This window comes from Petaurus breviceps, unplaced genomic scaffold (genome assembly GCF_028583685.1).
Source record: "Petaurus breviceps papuanus isolate PSGF00001 unplaced genomic scaffold, PetGlider_PUasm1.0 38, whole genome shotgun sequence".
Taxonomy (NCBI): Eukaryota; Metazoa; Chordata; class Mammalia; order Diprotodontia; family Petauridae; genus Petaurus; species Petaurus breviceps.
Genome location: NW_027186304.1, coordinates 35,857,562 through 35,874,696, shown reverse-complemented (window position 1 = coordinate 35,874,696; position 17,135 = coordinate 35,857,562). Strand labels below are relative to the sequence as shown.

The window sequence follows — 17,135 nt, the reverse complement described above, 5'->3', positions numbered from 1 at the left end:
AGGCTTGGAATCAGGATTACCCATCTTCATGGATGAAATCTAGCCTCGGACACCAACAAGTTGTGTGACCCCGGGCGAATCACTTAACCCTATTTGCCTAAGTTCATCATAAAATGTGCTGGAGAAGGAAACGGCAAACAACTTCAGTATCTTTGCCCAGAAAACTACAAAATAGGGTCATGGAGAGTTAGACAGAACTGAACAACAATAAAAATAAATTCATCTAGCCCTACTAGAAAGTTGGGGTGGGATGGGTAAGGATACAAGAAAGAACAGATTGGGGGAAGGGGTATTCAGTAGTCTTGCTATATTGAGGTAGGGCATAGGGGAAAGATGGGGAGAAAATTTGTAACTCAAAATCTTGTGTAAATAAATGTTGAAAACTAAAAATAAATAAATAAATGATTTTTAAAAAAGTTGTCTAGAGCAACAACTTGCCTAGGGTCTTAAAAATAAAAATTAAAACAAACAAAGAACTTGCCTAGGGTCACACAGTATATGTCAGAGGTACAACTTGAACCCAGGTCTTCTTGATTTTGAGGCCAGTCATTGGTAAACAATTGTATTTTAAAATGTAAAAACCTTTCTTAGCGGGGCAGTGGTAGGCCACATTTGCTCTTGTACACAGCCATTTGTTGACCCCTGCCTATATCATTGATAACATTTGTGTGTATATTTATATATATGTATATATGTGTACATTTATGTATATATGTATTAATATGTGTGTACATATAGATACATACAAATACATACATAGGCAAGGGATCATTGGTCTTTGACCACTTGAATTATTATTTACTCCCTTGCCCCACATTCTTCTTTTCCATTAATGCAGCCACAAAAAGGAAATGGTAGATTTGGTCAATTAACAAACGAATTAGGCTCATACAAATTGAGATCCTGGTATCATTGGACTTTTAGCTAGAAGTCTAGTCTAATCCCATTTTATAGATGAGAAAACTGAGGCCCAAAGAGGGTCTTGCCAAAGTCACACAGATAGTACAGAGACCAGTGTTAAACCCAGGCCTTCTTGACTCTGAATACAGAACTCCTTCCACCATTGTGATTTGCCCCCACATAAGTTCAGTTCTAAGGATATGTGGAATTGATCATATAAGATTAAGGTGACACTGATAGAACTTAGTAGTGGATACTTCCTAAGTAACTCCTGCCCTCTAGCAGACAAGGAAAGAAGTCAAAATGGGAGTGCAACATGCAGTGTTCACCCCTACCTACCCCAAATGCCATCCCAGAAGAAGTTGGCTGCTAGAATCTGCCATCTATACATCGTTTGGGAACAATGAAATTAATTCTCAGGAGATCTACAGGGTCATCACATAGGTTGGAGTGAATACAAGCTTCTCTGGGTCCTGATCAGCAGAGACTTTTCTTCAGAGGTGAGGGAATTTCTGAGTCTACACAGCTGTCTTGATCCAGGCAAGCATAATAATTTTTAGAAATATATGACTAACAGATCATAATTGTGTAGTACTTTTACAAAACACTTTCCTCAGCTGGAGTTCATATAGGGCACTGAGGTTGAGAAAATCCCATACATACAGAATGATATTAGATTCTCATAACAATCCTGGGGAAGGGGGCAAGATTTTCCAAGTATGATTGTCCTTGTTTTACAGATAAGGAAATATAATCAGTGTTTGCACATAGTATATAAAGCAGATTCTGAAAAGGCTTTCCTGACCCTAAGTTCAGTACTTTCTATACCACGCTGACTCTTTCATCAATAAAACCACAAATAAGGCTTATGTTCAAAGAGGGGTTTTTCAGAAAGGATAACTTGTGGGAAAGCAAAATTAAAAACTCAAATAGAACAGATTTGTCATTTGATCCTAAAAATTATTTCCTTTTTAGTGCCTCAGTTTCTTCATCTGTAAAATGAGCATTTCAAATGCCCTCCTCACAAAGGCATTGAGAGAAATGTAAAACAGTTTTGAGAATCTTCCACAAATGAAAATCCAAATGCTATTGCTTACTATTTCTTTCTTAGGAAACAAAATTATTGCAGCTAAGCAAATATCATTGCTGAAATCAAATCCACTTCACCCACCCTAAGATACAAGAAATAACTGTAATCCTAGGATCCAGAGAGGCAACCTGAAGTTCACAGTTGTTGATTTGAACATCTATATAAAAGTAAATCTCAAAAGCTGCCTTGATTCATATTTTTTCTACAAGGTGACTCTCCAGGCAATTGAGATTGATCTATGTTAGTGCCATCGTCTCTCAGTGATCCAAGAACTGATTTTCAGCTTCTTTTCTCTAGTTTTGGGAGCCCACCTTTAGGCTACTCTTTATCCAGGAAGAGGGGCCAGGTGAAATTTAAGGATTTACAGTTAAATAGTTTGCTGCTTGTTAGCACCTCTGCTAAGTGGTCCAGAGGAAGAGGAGGTAAAGACAACTGGCTAAAATAAAGCTCAAACCTTGTCTGTAAGGTTTCATTTGTTCATGGGGCACCCTGACACCCCCATCAGCATAGATAATCAAGAGTTGGCTATAGCCAAGATTTATGGGAGAGCATATCTGGATTTCCCTGGTCTGATGATATCCCAGTTGGCCTACGTTCAGGGCACAGTGCCAAGCCTGTGTTTTGGAGAAGGATCGTTCAGAGAGATAGGGGCTGATATGATTTGGCTGCTGTATTAGATCTGGCATGTGTCGTTACGTGCTTCAGTGTTATGTTTCCTCAATCTGTACATGCTCTTAGCTGCTTTTTCATCATCGTCAGAAAGCATCAAGGCAGCACCTTCTTGGCACTGGCAGCCTTCTGAATATTTATTTAAATCATATTTTAAGTGTGGGGCCCAGCAGATCTAAAATGTAGTGGCACAGCATGGTACTAATAAGTTACTGTGGTACTGAAGTTACGTGGAAAATGAGAATATTTTCCTGTTTCTGGAAATCAGAAGGCACTGTAGGAAGACATGAGATAATAACATACTTTTTTTTGGCCACATGTATAATAAACAGGCAAGTACATTTTGCAGACTAGAAAATAGGACCTTTCTACCTGAGCTAATTAAAACATCTAGGGAAAGAAAAAAAGGGGGGGGGGAATGTTAGAATTACTTAATAACTTTTCTCCTTTACTTCAAACTTGCTTAGCTAATCCGCAAATGACATGAAAGAGGAAAAATTCTTCCATTTTCTTTCTTAGAATAAGCCTGCACTAGCTGATATTTGAATTTTTTTTTCCTAGATGTCCCTAATCAGATTACCTCTAATTGGAATTTTTCATTGGTGATAGCTGATTCTGGCACCAGATTCTTAGAAAAGGTTGTCTATATACTGTATAACAAAATCTCAGTATTTCATTGAAACCAGAGGTTCTTAACCAGGGGTACGTGAGCTTGTTTTTTCAAATATTTTGAGAACTGTGTTTAAATATACTAGCAAATTTAGACATACAGGGTGATACAATTAGGAGAGCAAGGAATAATTTACCTGTCAGGTCTATGGAGAAGAGAAGAATTTATGACCAAACAAGAGATAGAGAACATTATGAAATACAAAATGGATAATTTTGACTATACTAAATTAAAAAGGTTTTGCACAAACAAAACCAATACAACCTAGATTAAAAGTAAGGCAGAAAGATGGGAAACAATTTTTACAGCAAATGTTTCTGATAAAGGCCTAATTTCTCAGGGGCGGCCAGGTGGCTCAGTGAGCAAGAGCACCGGCTCCAGTGTCAGGATGACCTGGGGATCAAATCCAGGCTCAGATACTCAGCACCAACCCAGATATAACTGGCTGTGTAACCTTGGGCAAGTTACTTAACCCTGATTGCTTTAAAAAAAAAAAGGCCTAATTTCTCAAATACATAGATAACTGAGTCAAATTTATAATACAAGTCATTCCCCAATTGAAAAATGGTCAAAGGATATGAATAGGCAGTTTTCAGATGAAGGAATTAAAGCTATCTATAGTTACATGAAAAAATGCTCTAAGTGACTATTGATTAGAGAAGTACAGATTAAAACAACTCCGAGGTACCACATCATACCTATCAGATTGGCTAATATAACAGAAAAGGAAAGTGATAAATGTTGGAGAAGATGTGAGAAAATTGGGACATTAATGCATTGTTGGATAATACAATAATAATAATGGAGTTGTGAACTGATCCAACCATTTTGGAGAGTAATTTGGAACTATGCCCAAAGGTCAATCAAATTGTACATACCCTTTGATCCAGCAATGCCACTACTAGGTCTGTATCCCAAAGATCATACAAAGGGAGAAATAGCCTACATGTACAAAAATATTTATAGCAGCTCTTTTTGTGGTAGCAAAGAGTTGGAAATTGAGGAAATGCCTATCAACTGGGGAATGGCTGAACAAGTTGTGGCATATGAATGTAATGGAATACCATTGTGCTATAAGAAATGATGAGCAGGCAGATTTCAGAAAAACCTGGGAAAACTTACATGAACTGATGCTGAGTGAAGTGAGCAGAACCAAAAAATTACACACAGTAAAAGCAACATTGTATAATGATCAACTATGATTGACTTAGCTCTTCTCAGCAATACAATGATCCAAGAAAATTTCAAAAGAATCATGATGGAAAATGCCATTCACATCCAGAGAAAGAACAATGGAGTCTGACTGCAGACTGAAGCATGCTATTTTCATTTTTTTGGTTTTTGTGGCTTTTCCCTTTTGTTCTGTTTTTTCTTTCACAATATAACTAATGTGGAAATATGCTTACATGATTGCACATGTATAAACTAGATCAGATTTCTTGCCATCTTCGGGACAGGGATAGAAGAGAGAAAGGGAGAAACAATTTGAAACTCAAAATCTTATACAAAATGGATGTTGAAGACTAAAAAAAGGAGAAAAAGAAGTATTTAGATGCATGAACTTGGAAAAAAATAATAAAGGTTCTCTCTCTGATCTATACTCTAAAAATAAATAAATGAATACGCAGACAAATTCTGATCGGTGTGAACAATGAATCCTCCAAAGCAGTCACATATTCAAGTTAGCAATATGTGAAATTTTAAGATTTTAGTCCAATGGACATTCACAGTGATGATTCCGATAATGCCACCATTTCATTATTTGAAACAACAGAAACCTAGCTATAATTGGTTTCCTTTGTAATCCTATGAATTTTATTTTATGCATTTAAAAAACATCCTACTGAGAAGGGAATAGGCTTCACCAGACTGAAAAAGGGGTTCGTACCACAAAACAGGGTAAGAACTCTTGATCTAAACAATTGCACTTTTTTTTTCCAGACTTGAGATAATGAAGGACTGCCCCTTGCTAAGAAGAAAACCCAACTCAAATACATAAGAAAATATAAGGGTCAGTTTTAGAGGGATAAGAAGTCAGCAAACTATTTAAAGCATGCTTGTCTCCTTATTCTTAAGATAAACCAATAGCTTTTACATTGTAGAAAATGTTAATTCCACTAACAGAGCATTAAGAGGCAAGGTGATATAATGAACAGAATCTGCACTGGTAGGAAGGGTTCCTTTGCCAGGAATTCCCTACAGTGGAATCACAGGTCCAGAAAAAACAAAACACCAAGTCACCACTGCAGTTTCCCCAAAAGGGATGGCAGTTGGAAAGAACAGGAAGAGCCCTGGGGAGAATCAGGTCAGCTCTGTCACTGTAATGCGAATGTAAATTTTAAAGATCTTCCCTGCCCCTAGGCTAAAGTGCACCTGAAGCCTGGGGTGGGAAGCTTGTTTTTCAGTAGATACTTCTTGATTGGCCAGTGAGTCAATAAGGTTGTTACTCTCTGAGCCAGGAGAAGGCTATATAAGCCCTGATGTGTAGCTTTGTTTTGGGACTCACTTTGAGAAATGTTCTGTGATTTGATCTGAATTCTGGGAAGCCGTTGTTGAGAGTCCCCCGGCTTTGAAAAACCCAGAATGTGGAAACCCAGATGTTGACTGGGTATGGATGTAATGGTTGGACAGTTTGGAAATCTGTCTACTTGATGTTTCTGTCTTGATAATTATGCCTGTATACTTTGAGGTTCAGGGTGCTGACCTTTTCTCCTGAACAAGGTAAACGATATATGTCTGACTGATTAAAGTAAGCTTGTTAACCCATTTTGAGTTGCTTTCCTTTAACAAAGCAGATCCAAGAACCTGTGGTGGCGGCAAACCCTGAGGACGCTTGGGGTGCTTGCTGCTACAGTCACACACCCCCACAGAGAAATCAGTGTTTTCCACTACCACAGACTTATCAATATCTTTACTACAAATGAAGAAGAAATCAAGACATTATAGCTCAGTGGAAAGACATCTCAGAGGCTCAAATATCTGGCTATCTCGGTTTCACCCTGAGTCTAAAGATCACAAGTAACATAATTTCTTGCTTCCCTGTGGGCAGCTAGGTGACACAGTAGATAGAGCACTAAAGGCAGGAAAGACCTCAGTTCAAATACAACCTTAGATACTATCTGTGTGACCCTGGGCAAGTCATTCAACCTTTGCCTGCCTTATGACCTCATCTCTAAAATGATTATAATAAATAGTATGTCATTTCCCCCTGAGTTGTGAGGATAAAGAAGGAGATAACATTTGTAAAGTGCTTTGCAAACCTTAAAGTGATACATAAATGTCAACTATGTTATCTGGTAGCACCTGGGACACATGAAGTTTATGTACCAACATCCTAGTACTGAAGGTGAAGAAGTGGAGAAATTCTTAAAGATGTATCATGTAGCATAGAGGGCACGTGCCCAATATGGCACTCCATTTCTTTGTCACTTTTTAGGTTGTCTATTTTACCTCAACCTGCTCTTATTCTAACAGACATGAGGGGTTTTCCAGGGGTGGGAGTGGGCCACCTCAGTGCTACAACTTAACACTCAGAGTCCTAGGGGTAACACTGATTTGGGGAAAATACATATACATATTCCCAGCTATAGGTCCTGAGCCCCCATACGTGTACCTTTCTTTCACATAAATCATTCACAGTGAAACCATTAACTCTTAAATATGACACATTTCCTAAGCTAGAAGGTAAAAACAAGAATAATGATAAGAAAAATTCATGAAATAGAAGGCAAAAATAGGAATAACCAAAATATAACGGTCCACCCTTCATTCTTCTCATGGCTCTGTTTCTGATTTTCCCTGGACATTAAAATCATGAATTTCCTATTGTCTCATCCTAGAACTTCCCTCATTCATCTGGAACACTCTCCCATGCCTGTGGCCCAATCACCTTAAACTGAAAAACTATAGGATCCTGAGGTGTGAAAACTAAGAGCTTCCCAGGTCTGCTCCCTTGGCTAGGTGCTAAGGCGGCATGACACTTTTTCAGTGAAAAGCAGTTTTCTTTAATCTTGGGATCTGCATCGATATTCAGGTCTTGCTGATTGACTGTCTAAGGCTTTAAGGGATTTTCCCCCATCTCGGGCCACGAAAGGCAATAAGGAACAACAAAGGCAAGCTTTTGAGTTTTCCCTCTTAAGCTGTAGATGGCACTAGAGAGCAAGCTTCTCCATCAGCTCTTCATGCAGTGTAGGATACTGCTTCCACCAACTAGGTAATAAAAGGCATTCTCTGCCTCATTTCCTACCTAGCCTTAATCACTAAATGGGCATTGCCTCAGTCAGACTGAGACGTGTTAAAAACCTTAGCTTAAAAAGGCCAAGTCTCACCCTGCATCCAGGGCCATCTCCAGTCATCCTAATCTATATCTCGCCACTAGAACCAGATAGCTCTGGAGGGAATAGTGAGGCTGGTGACTTTGCACAGCCCTGCCTCGCTTAAATCCAATTCACTTGCATTTCATGGCATCATCTCTCTACTGTGACAGTCCCCTTCGAGAATAAAGGACAAACAACCCAATATTATAGCTTTCTTCTAGTCAGATCAGCATCCTACATTAATGGCAGAGTCAGCTTGCTTCTAGCTGGGATTTGCTAGACTCACTTCCTGTCATCTCAGTTCCATTAGCTTCTGTGTTCTGCCTTCTGTAAATGGTTTTCTTTCATCAGTTTTTCTAGTTAGCTTCTTCGAGGCTTCTGGAGTGGCTTCTCAACTAGCTTTTAATACCTCAAATCAGATCCTTACATGTAATTTCTAATTTGAAAAACCAAAAAGCCATACTTCAATCAGATATGATACAAATAGTTATTATGCAACAGTCATCCCATGATTTGTTTTTTAAATAATGTTTTTTCCCCAATTACATGTAATTTTTAACGTTTTTTTTTTTACATTTTGAGCTCCAAATTCCATCCCTCCTCCCTTCCCCTCCTCTCTCTTTAAAATGGTAAGCAATCTAGTATAGGTTATATATGTGCAATCATGTAAAACATTTCCATTGTAGTCATTTTGTGCAGAGAGAGAGAACTGTATGTTTCAGTCTGTCGGATCACATCAGCATATCAGTTCTCTGGAGGTCAATAACATTTTTCATCATGAGTCATTTGGGATTGCCTTAGATCATTATATTGCTGAGAATAGCTAAGTCATTCACAATTTTTCATCTTACAATATTGCTGTTACTTTGTACAATGTGCTCCTGGTTCTGCTCACTTTACTTTGTATCAGTTCATGTAAATCTTCCCAGGTTTTTCTGAAATCATTCTACACAATAATATTCCATTACAATCACATACCACAATTTGTTCAGCCATTCCCCAATTGATGAACATCCCCTCAATTTCCAGTTCTTTGCCACCACAAAAAGAGCTGCTAAAAATATTTTTATATAAATAAATTCTATGTCCTTCTCTTTCCCCCTCTCTCTCTCCCTCTCTCTCTCTCTCTCTCTCTCTCTCTCTCTCTCCCTCCCTCCCATAGTATCAAAACAGTTCTAACAATAAACTTCCAAGTCCTAAAAGCAGACCTTTGTAAATGAGACTGCTGGGAAACAGCATCTTGAACTGGAAGTTCTGTAGACATTTTAAATTCAACATATCTAACACTAAAACTCATTACCTTTTGCCCAAAATCCTTCTACATCCGAATTTCTCTATTACTGTTTAGGGTATCAACCTCTTACCAGACACAATCTAGGCATCATCTTTGAATCTCAATCCCATATCCAATCTGTATCCAATTTTATCTCTCTCAGATATGTCCCCTTCTCTCCTCTGGTACTGATACCATCTTTTCAGGCCCTTATCTCCTCATACCTAAACTATTGTAATATCACCTTGGTTGGTCTGTATGCCACAAGCTTCTCTCTACTATAGGCCACTGTCTACTCAGCTGTCAAAGTAGTTTGGTAGTTGAAAGCCTGGTCTCAGGGCAAATGAGGAAAAAAAGATGTGCAGATCAGTAAACACAAAATGCATGCAAAATAATATAGTCCTTTCCAGGAACAAGTTAGAAGGATGGCAGTGCTGGCATGCAAAAATCAGGCTCTGGGGCAGCTAGGTGGCACAGTGAATACACCACCAGCCCTGGATTCAGGAGGACCTGAGTTCAAATCCAACCTCAGACCCTTCACTTACTAGCTGTGTGACCTTGGGCAAGTCACTTAATCCCAATTGGCCTGCCTTACCCCTTCCAAAAAGTGCCCCCTCTCAAATCAGGCTCTGGTAGAAACTGGTACCAGAAATGTGCTTTGAAAGAAGCTCAAGATTCCAAGAGACAGGAGAAGGTTTCTTCAATGAAAAAATGCCAAATACCAGTCTGACACATTTTACACAAGTTGTATGGGTATTATTACAGTATTGTGGGATATTTGGAAATTTCATGACTTACTCATGGGGAGCTAAGGAAATCCTATCACTGCTCTTTTTTAGACTGGCTATTGTTATTCAGTCATTTTTCAGTCAGGGCCAACTCTTCGTGATCCCATTTGGAGTTTTCCTGGTAAAGAAACTGGAATGTTTTGCCATTTCCTTCTCCAACTCATTTTTACAGATGAGGAAACTGAGGCAAACAAGGTTAAGTGACTTGCCCAAGGTAGCACAGCTAGTAAATGTCTGAGACCAGATTTGCACTCAGGAAGATGAGACTTCTTGACTGCAGGGCCTGGCCCTCTGTCTACAATGTCATCTAGACTAGCTACGCTTCCCATCAATCCATTGATTTGGTGTCTCATGGTTTACACCTTTAGACCAAGCTCCCGAGAGCCGTGATATTTTTTCAACTGAGGAGGCAGAAGCTAAAGTGGATCCCTGCATTATTTTCTGTAGCTAAAAATGTGTGGTTTTTTGTTTTGTTTTGTTTTGTTTTTTGGAAATAGAAATAAACTGTTTTCTCCAATTCAACATTGTGAAAAAGAAAAGAAAAATAAAGACCTGGTAACAAATATCAATGGTCAGGCAAACAAATTCCTTTATTGGCTATTTTCAAAACACAAATATGTCAATCTGCCCCAAGTACTTCCCCCCTTCGTCAGGCGGTAGGCAGCGCTCATCCTCATAGGTGCCGTGTGATCCTAGCTTTTCATTAAGTTGTTCAATAACGTTCAGGCTTTCAAAGTTACTGATTTTTACACGATTGCACTTATTTCATAAATTGTTCTCCTGGTTCTGTTCACTTTAGCCTGTATCAGTTCATGCTAGTCTCTCCAGGTTTCCTTGAAACTGTCCCTTTCGTCATTTTTATAGCACAACAGTATTCCATTAAATTCATATGTCATAATTTGTTTAGCCATTCCCTGACTGACAGGCCTAAAATACATTGTAGATGTCCATGTCCTAGGAGACACTAACTAAGACCATTGGAAAAGCCAAAATCAACTAGGTGTTCTCATCTATGTACAAATCTTTACTTAATTGTCACCCACAGTTTATAGGCTCTGCAGCTTTTAAAAGTGTGTATATCTGTCGTTCTGATTTTAGAGATGTTTATATGATAGACACATAGACACATTTTTAAAGTAAAATCAAACACTGAATTGGAACTTTGTGCCAATCAATCGTTCATCGTCACATGGGAGCCAAAGGATAGTGTGCAGGTACTCAGTGAAGTTGATAAATAAGTTAATTTTAGATGAACTTGCACAGTGAAGGGGACAAGGTAAGCTCTACACTCCCAGTTGCAATAATTCTCATTGGCCCTGAGTTATAGGCCCTAAAATTTGAACAGAGGATGATTTCACAAGAGGAGTATTACTGCTCCCTTGTGGGAAAGACAGGTTACTACAACCAAATAAAGGTCTTAAATAATGCTGTTCATTTTCCCTACCATCCTGCACCTGCAAAATCCTGAGTGGAAAGTGAAATAGGTTTCCTAAAATATTCATTCTGTTCATTCATCGACAAATCACACTTTTGGATACTTGTCAATCCATGTCAATGACATATTTCAATGCTCTGATTTTAAATAGCAATATAATCACTTAACACCCCTGTTTAGTATAGTAGGTAAAAATAAAACCAAAATTTGAGGTGAAAAACAAAATGGTTGATCTTTAAAAAATAATTTTAAATAATTTCTCTCAAGGTTTATTATTGAAGCAGCACAGTGCCTAAAATGTAGTGAATACTTAATAAATGCCATTTTCATTCATTCATTCATTGTTAAAATACACATAGAAATTTTCTTTCTCTATTATTTCTTCTAAGACTAGAAATTTGATTTTTCAGGGTAGGTAGAATCCACAAAAGGGGGTTTGTGAAAGTAAAGCACGTTCCAGCTAGGTAAATAGAGGGGGGAGAACCTTGCTGGAAAATGGAGCTGACCCCTCCCAAGGTGTCCAGGAATTGGGAGAGATGCACTTTTGCTCTTTGCACACTCATATTCCCAAAGTACACTCATAAAAGGTACTTTCAAAAGCAAACTCCCTTTGCTAGAGCCTGGAGAAGTGCTTCTTTTTTTTTTTTAAACCAAAATATTTATTAACATGTATTGTGTAACACTTTCTAAGAATCCATCTGTGGCCCAAGTCTGTCCATGGCCACAGTTAGCCTCTACTGGAGGGGTGGGATTCCAATGAGTCTTTTCTTTATTCCAAGTACAACACCAATTTCCCTTGGATGACCTCCTAGGATGGAAATGTAAAGGGATAAACGGCAAGCTTTTACAGATTATTTTCTGCAGTAAATCACATTTGTCAGACATAGCTGACTGAAGAAGTAGATGATGCATGACCCTGAGGTATTTATAGTTTCTTTTGTTTTGTTTTTAACAAATGCTTTATTAAGTTTTAGTTTACATCATTCATTTCTACAAGATTTTGAGTTACAAATTTTCTCCCCATTTTCCCCCTACCCACCACCCCAAAATAGCAATCCCACTGGATATCCCCTCTTCCAATCTGCTCTCTCCCATATCTTCTCCCATATCCACTCTGACTTTCCAGTAGGGCAGAGTGGATCTCTATGCCCCAGTGCCTGTATAAATTATTTCCCAGTCACATGTAAAATAATATTAGTAATAGTATATATATATATATATATACACATATTTGTGTGTGCGTGTGTGTGTATATACATTTGATTTTAAAGCTTTGAATTCCAGATTCATTCGCTTCCTCCCTCGTCACCCACCCTTAATGGGAAGATAAGCAATTCAATAGAGGTTGTACATGTGTAGCTATGCAAAACATTTCCATAGTAGATATATTGTAAAAGACTGATTATATTTCCCTTCCTCCTATCCCACCTCCCACTTGGCCTATTCTCTACTTTGATCTTGTCCCTTTTTCAAAAGTGGGTGCTTCCAACTTCCCTCCTCCCCCACCATGTCCTCCCTTCCATTATCTCCCCTCTCATCCCTTTCCCCCCTACTCTCCTCTGGAGTGAGATACCTTATTTCGTGTATATGTCATTCCCTCCCAAATTCCGTGAGAATAAGGTTGACCCATTCCCTTTTGCCTTCCTGTTCTTCTCCTCCATTGTGACCATTTTCCCTTGCCTCTTCTATATGAGATTTACCCCATTCTGTCTCTCCCCATCTCCTCTCATTATATTCCTCTCTCACCTCTTAATTTCACATTTTAAGTATCATCCCTCACTATTTTTTTTTTTAAAGCAATCAGGGTTAAGTAACTTGCTCAAGGTTACACGACCAGTTATTTCTGGGTGTGGTGCTGAGTATCCGAGGCCGGGATTTGATCCAGGTCATCCCAACACTGGAGCCTGTGCTCTTACTCGCTGAGCCACCTGGCCGCCCCTAAGCAATTGCGGTTAAGTAACTTGCTCAAGGTTACACGGCCAGGTGTTTCTGGGTGGGTGCTAAGTGTCTGAGCCCGGGATTCGATCTCCAGGTGTTCTCAACACTGGAGCCGGTGCTCTTACTCGCTGTGCTACCTGGCCGCCCTCATCCCTCATTATTAAATTGGTCCTGTGCCCTCTATCTATGCATACCTGTACACATATATACACACATTCACATATGTATTCATACACCCATATACCCTCCTATATAGACATGTATATGTATGTATATGCATATATATGTGTACATACACACACATTTCTATTCCCTTCAATTATTCTCATACTGAGAAAAGTTTCATAAGTTACACTTATCGTTTTTCCATGTAGGGATGTAAATAGTTCAACTTTGATAAATTCCTTAAGATTTCTTTTCCCTGTTTACCTTCTCATGCTTCTCTTGCCTCTTGTATCTGAATGTCAAATTTTCTATTCAACTTTGGCTTTTTCATGAAGAATGCTTGAAAGTCGCCTTTCCCCCAAGATGGCGCAGAAGGCAAAGAAGGAAGCTGTTGTCCCTCCCAAGACAAAAGCCAAGTCCAAGGCCCTGAAGGCCAAGAAGGCAGTGCTGAAGGGTGTCCATAGCCACAAAAAGAAGAAGATCCGAACATCCCCCACCTTTCGGCGACCCAAGACACTGAGACTTCGAAGGCAGCCCAAATACCCTCGGAAGAGCGCCCCTCGCAGAAACAAGCTCAATCACTATGCCATCATTAAGTTTCCCTTGACCACTGAGTCTGCTATGAAGAAGATTGAGGACAACAACACCCTGGTCTTCATTGTGGACGTCAAGGCCAACAAGCATCAGATCCAGCAGGCCGTAAGAAGCTATATGACATCGACGTGGCCAAGGTCAATACACTGATCCGGCCCGATGGAGAGAAGAAGGCCTATGTACGTCTTGCTCCAGACTATGATGCTTTAGATGTTGCCAACAAAATTGGAATCATGTAACTTGCTGTGTCCCCATTCCACCTACAATAAAAAGTTTTTCAGAAAAAAAAATGTTTGAAAATCCTTTATTCCACTGAATAATCCTATTTTCCCCTGAAACATGATACTCAGTTTTTCTGGGTAGATGACTCTTGGTTTTAATCCCAGCTCCTTTGACCTCTGGAATATCATATTCGAAGCCTTTTGATCCCTCAGTGCAGAAGCTGCCAGATCCTGGGTTATCCTGATTGTGTTTCCACAATGTTCAAATTGTTTCTTCCTGGCTGCTTGTAATGTTTTCTCCTTGATCTGGGAATTCTGGAACCTGGCTATAATATTCCTAGGAGTTTTCTTCTTGGGATCTTTTTCAGGAGGTGATCAGTAGATTCTTTCAACCTCTATTTTGCCTCTGGTTCTAAAACATCAGGGCAATTTTCCTTGAGAATTTCTTGAAGGATGATTTCTAGGTTCTTTTTTTGATTATGGCTTTCAGGTAGTCCAATAATTTTTAAATTATTTCTCCTGGATCTATTTTCCAGGTCAGTGGTTTTCCCAATGAGATATTTCACATTGCCTTCTATTTTTTCATTTGTTTGATCTATTTAATAATATCTTGATTTCTCATAAAGTGAGAAAGCTTCCATTTGCTCCAATCTGATTCTGAAGAAATTATTCTCTTCATTGAGCTTTTGAGATTCTTTTTCCATCTGGCAAATTTGGCTTTTTAAGGCATTCTTCTCCTCATTGGTTTTTTTGAGCCTCTTTTGCCATTTGAGTTAGTCTACTTTTTAAGGTGTTATTTTCTTCAGTCAGGTTGTTGACTCTCATTTCATAATTTTCTTGCATAGTTCTCATTTCTCTCCCCAATTTTTCCTCCACTTCTCTTATTTGCTTTTCAAAATCCTTCTTAAGGTCTTCTATGGCCTGTAACCAGCTCTTATTTTTCTTGGAAGCTTTTGGTGCAGGAGTTCTGACTTCCCTGTCTTCCTCCTGTTCCATGCTTTGATCCTTTTTGTCCCCAAAATAGGAGTGTAAAGTTGGATTGCTCTGCTTGCTCTCAGGGCCGGGGTCATCTCCCAGAGCACTGCACTGGCCACTCCCTTCCAGCCTGCTGGGCTGTCCTCAGCAGGAGGTTAGCTTCTCTGTGTCATTTTTTTATTTCTTTAGCTCCAAATTTTCTTTAGAGTCACCTTTAACATGAATTGGAGGAGGTGGGAGCCAGAGTCCCAAATTCAGCTTCCAATTCTCCCCAATAAGGGCCCCTTTTGTACATATAGGATTAAAAAGTGGGATACAGGGGCTGCTAGGTGACACAGTGAATAGAGCACTGGTCCTGGAGTGAGGGGGGCCTGAGTTCAAATACAGTCTCAGGCAATTAACACTTACTTGCTGTGTGACCTTGGGCAAGTCACTTAACCCCCATTGCCCTGCCTTCCCCCCTCCAAAAAGAAAAAAAAATCATCCTGAAATATCTGTACTTGGTTTGCCCAGGCCTCTGACCTAATGTCATTCTACTGAAAGATGAGGAAGGAAGTCATTAGGTGAGTTTTCCCTTTCAACTGGAAAACAGTAACAGGTGAAGATGAAATAGTCTCACCCCTCTTCAGAAATGTCATCCATGTTCAGTTACATAATAGACCAGTTTCTCCCATTCATGTAGTGGAGACTTCAGGAGGTATAAACAGCATGCATATGTCCTGAGGAAATATCTGCAAATGTGAATGTCCTATTTCTGTCATCAGCAGATAACTCATATAGACAGTGACACTGTAACAGTTGAGATTCTTGAAATTTCCTCAGAAATTCTCTTAAATCCATGCAATAAGAATAGCACAGTTTTGGTGTGATAGGTTCTGGCCTTCGAAGCAACAATTTACGCCTGCTCCGTGTGTCTTCTCCATCCTGCAGAAGGTCCCCAAGTGGCGCCTGGGGCATTCCTTCCAATGCTGTGGCCATTCCCCATGGGTGGTGCCTGTGTTGGGTCAGTTGGAAGTTGCTCATCTTTTTCTTTCTATTTTGGATTTCTTGCTGGGTCTCGGGCTCCTGCGGCTACTCAGACATTTCATTCTCCTCTTCATCACCCAGAAGTTCACTTATTTCTTGACATTTTCCCTCAAACAGTTCCCTTGACATTTCCACTCGTTCTATCCACACAACAGCTCACATCCGAGGTATCTTCTTCACTTCTAGCATTAGCTTCTGAACATCTTTTAAATTTCCATTTCCAAGTTTTAGATTCTCCTGGAGCTTTTTCCTATAGAGCTTAGCAGCCTCTTCTCTGGGTCGGACTGTGTGAGTTTCATGTTCCTGGGATTGTGAACAGGACACACAGCATAGGGTCTGATCATCCGTACAGAACAACTCCTTGTCCTCCCGCTGTGTGTCACACTTGCTGGGTCCCTCAGGCCTCTGCTGATGCTGTTTGCAGGGAACAGAAGGTTTCCTCTTCCTGAAAGTGAGTTTTCCCCTTCTCCTTAAAGCAGCATTAAAAGCTCTTGAGTGAGAGATTTCCTGCACCTTTGACAGGAGATGGGCATGGAAGCTTCACTGGAGTCACTGAGACAAGCTTGGAAAACACTGTGTCCACAGTCGGTGGCCACTGGGTCTATGAGGTGGGCCCAACAAATGCTGCAGGTGAGCACTTTCTGAAGACCTTCAACAATCTCTTTAAGAGACATGACGCTGAGTGAGAAAGAGACAATGTAAGGGTGGTAAAGCTCCCTTTCTTAGGAGGAGTGTTTCAAAAGGAAGACAGTCCCCACTTTTTCAACCTGCAGTTTTACTTTAATGTTGTTCCAAAACTCCCTTAGTACTTTGTGCCTCTGTAACTGTATTTATACTTGTTGTTCAGCCCTTTCAGTTGTGTTGGATCTGCCTTTGGGATTTCCTTGGTAAAGATACTGGAGTGGTTTGCCATTCCTTCTTCAGCTCATGTGATAGATGAAGAAACTGAGGCAAACAGCGTTAAGTGAATTGCCCAAGGTCACACAGCTAGTAAGTGTCTGAGGCCAGATTTGAACTTAGGAAGATGAGTCTTCCTGATTTCAGGCCTGGCACTTTATCTACTGTGTCACCTAGC

General features: G+C 39.7%; 1 protein-coding gene and 1 pseudogene across 1 annotated transcript; one reads left to right on the top strand and one right to left on the bottom strand.

Annotated features, from left to right (window-relative positions):
• The first annotated feature begins 13,607 nt into the window (after positions 1-13,607).
• Positions 13,608-13,988, top strand: LOC138169954 (large ribosomal subunit protein uL23-like). Its single transcript, XM_069099481.1, has one exon. It carries the CDS (start codon positions 13,608-13,610, stop codon positions 13,986-13,988), a length of 381 nt encoding a protein of 126 aa, XP_068955582.1.
• A 1,574-nt stretch (positions 13,989-15,562) lies between these two features.
• LOC138169953 (tripartite motif-containing protein 43-like) lies at positions 15,563-16,734 on the bottom strand (annotated as a pseudogene).
• Between the last annotated feature and the right edge of the window lie 401 nt (positions 16,735-17,135).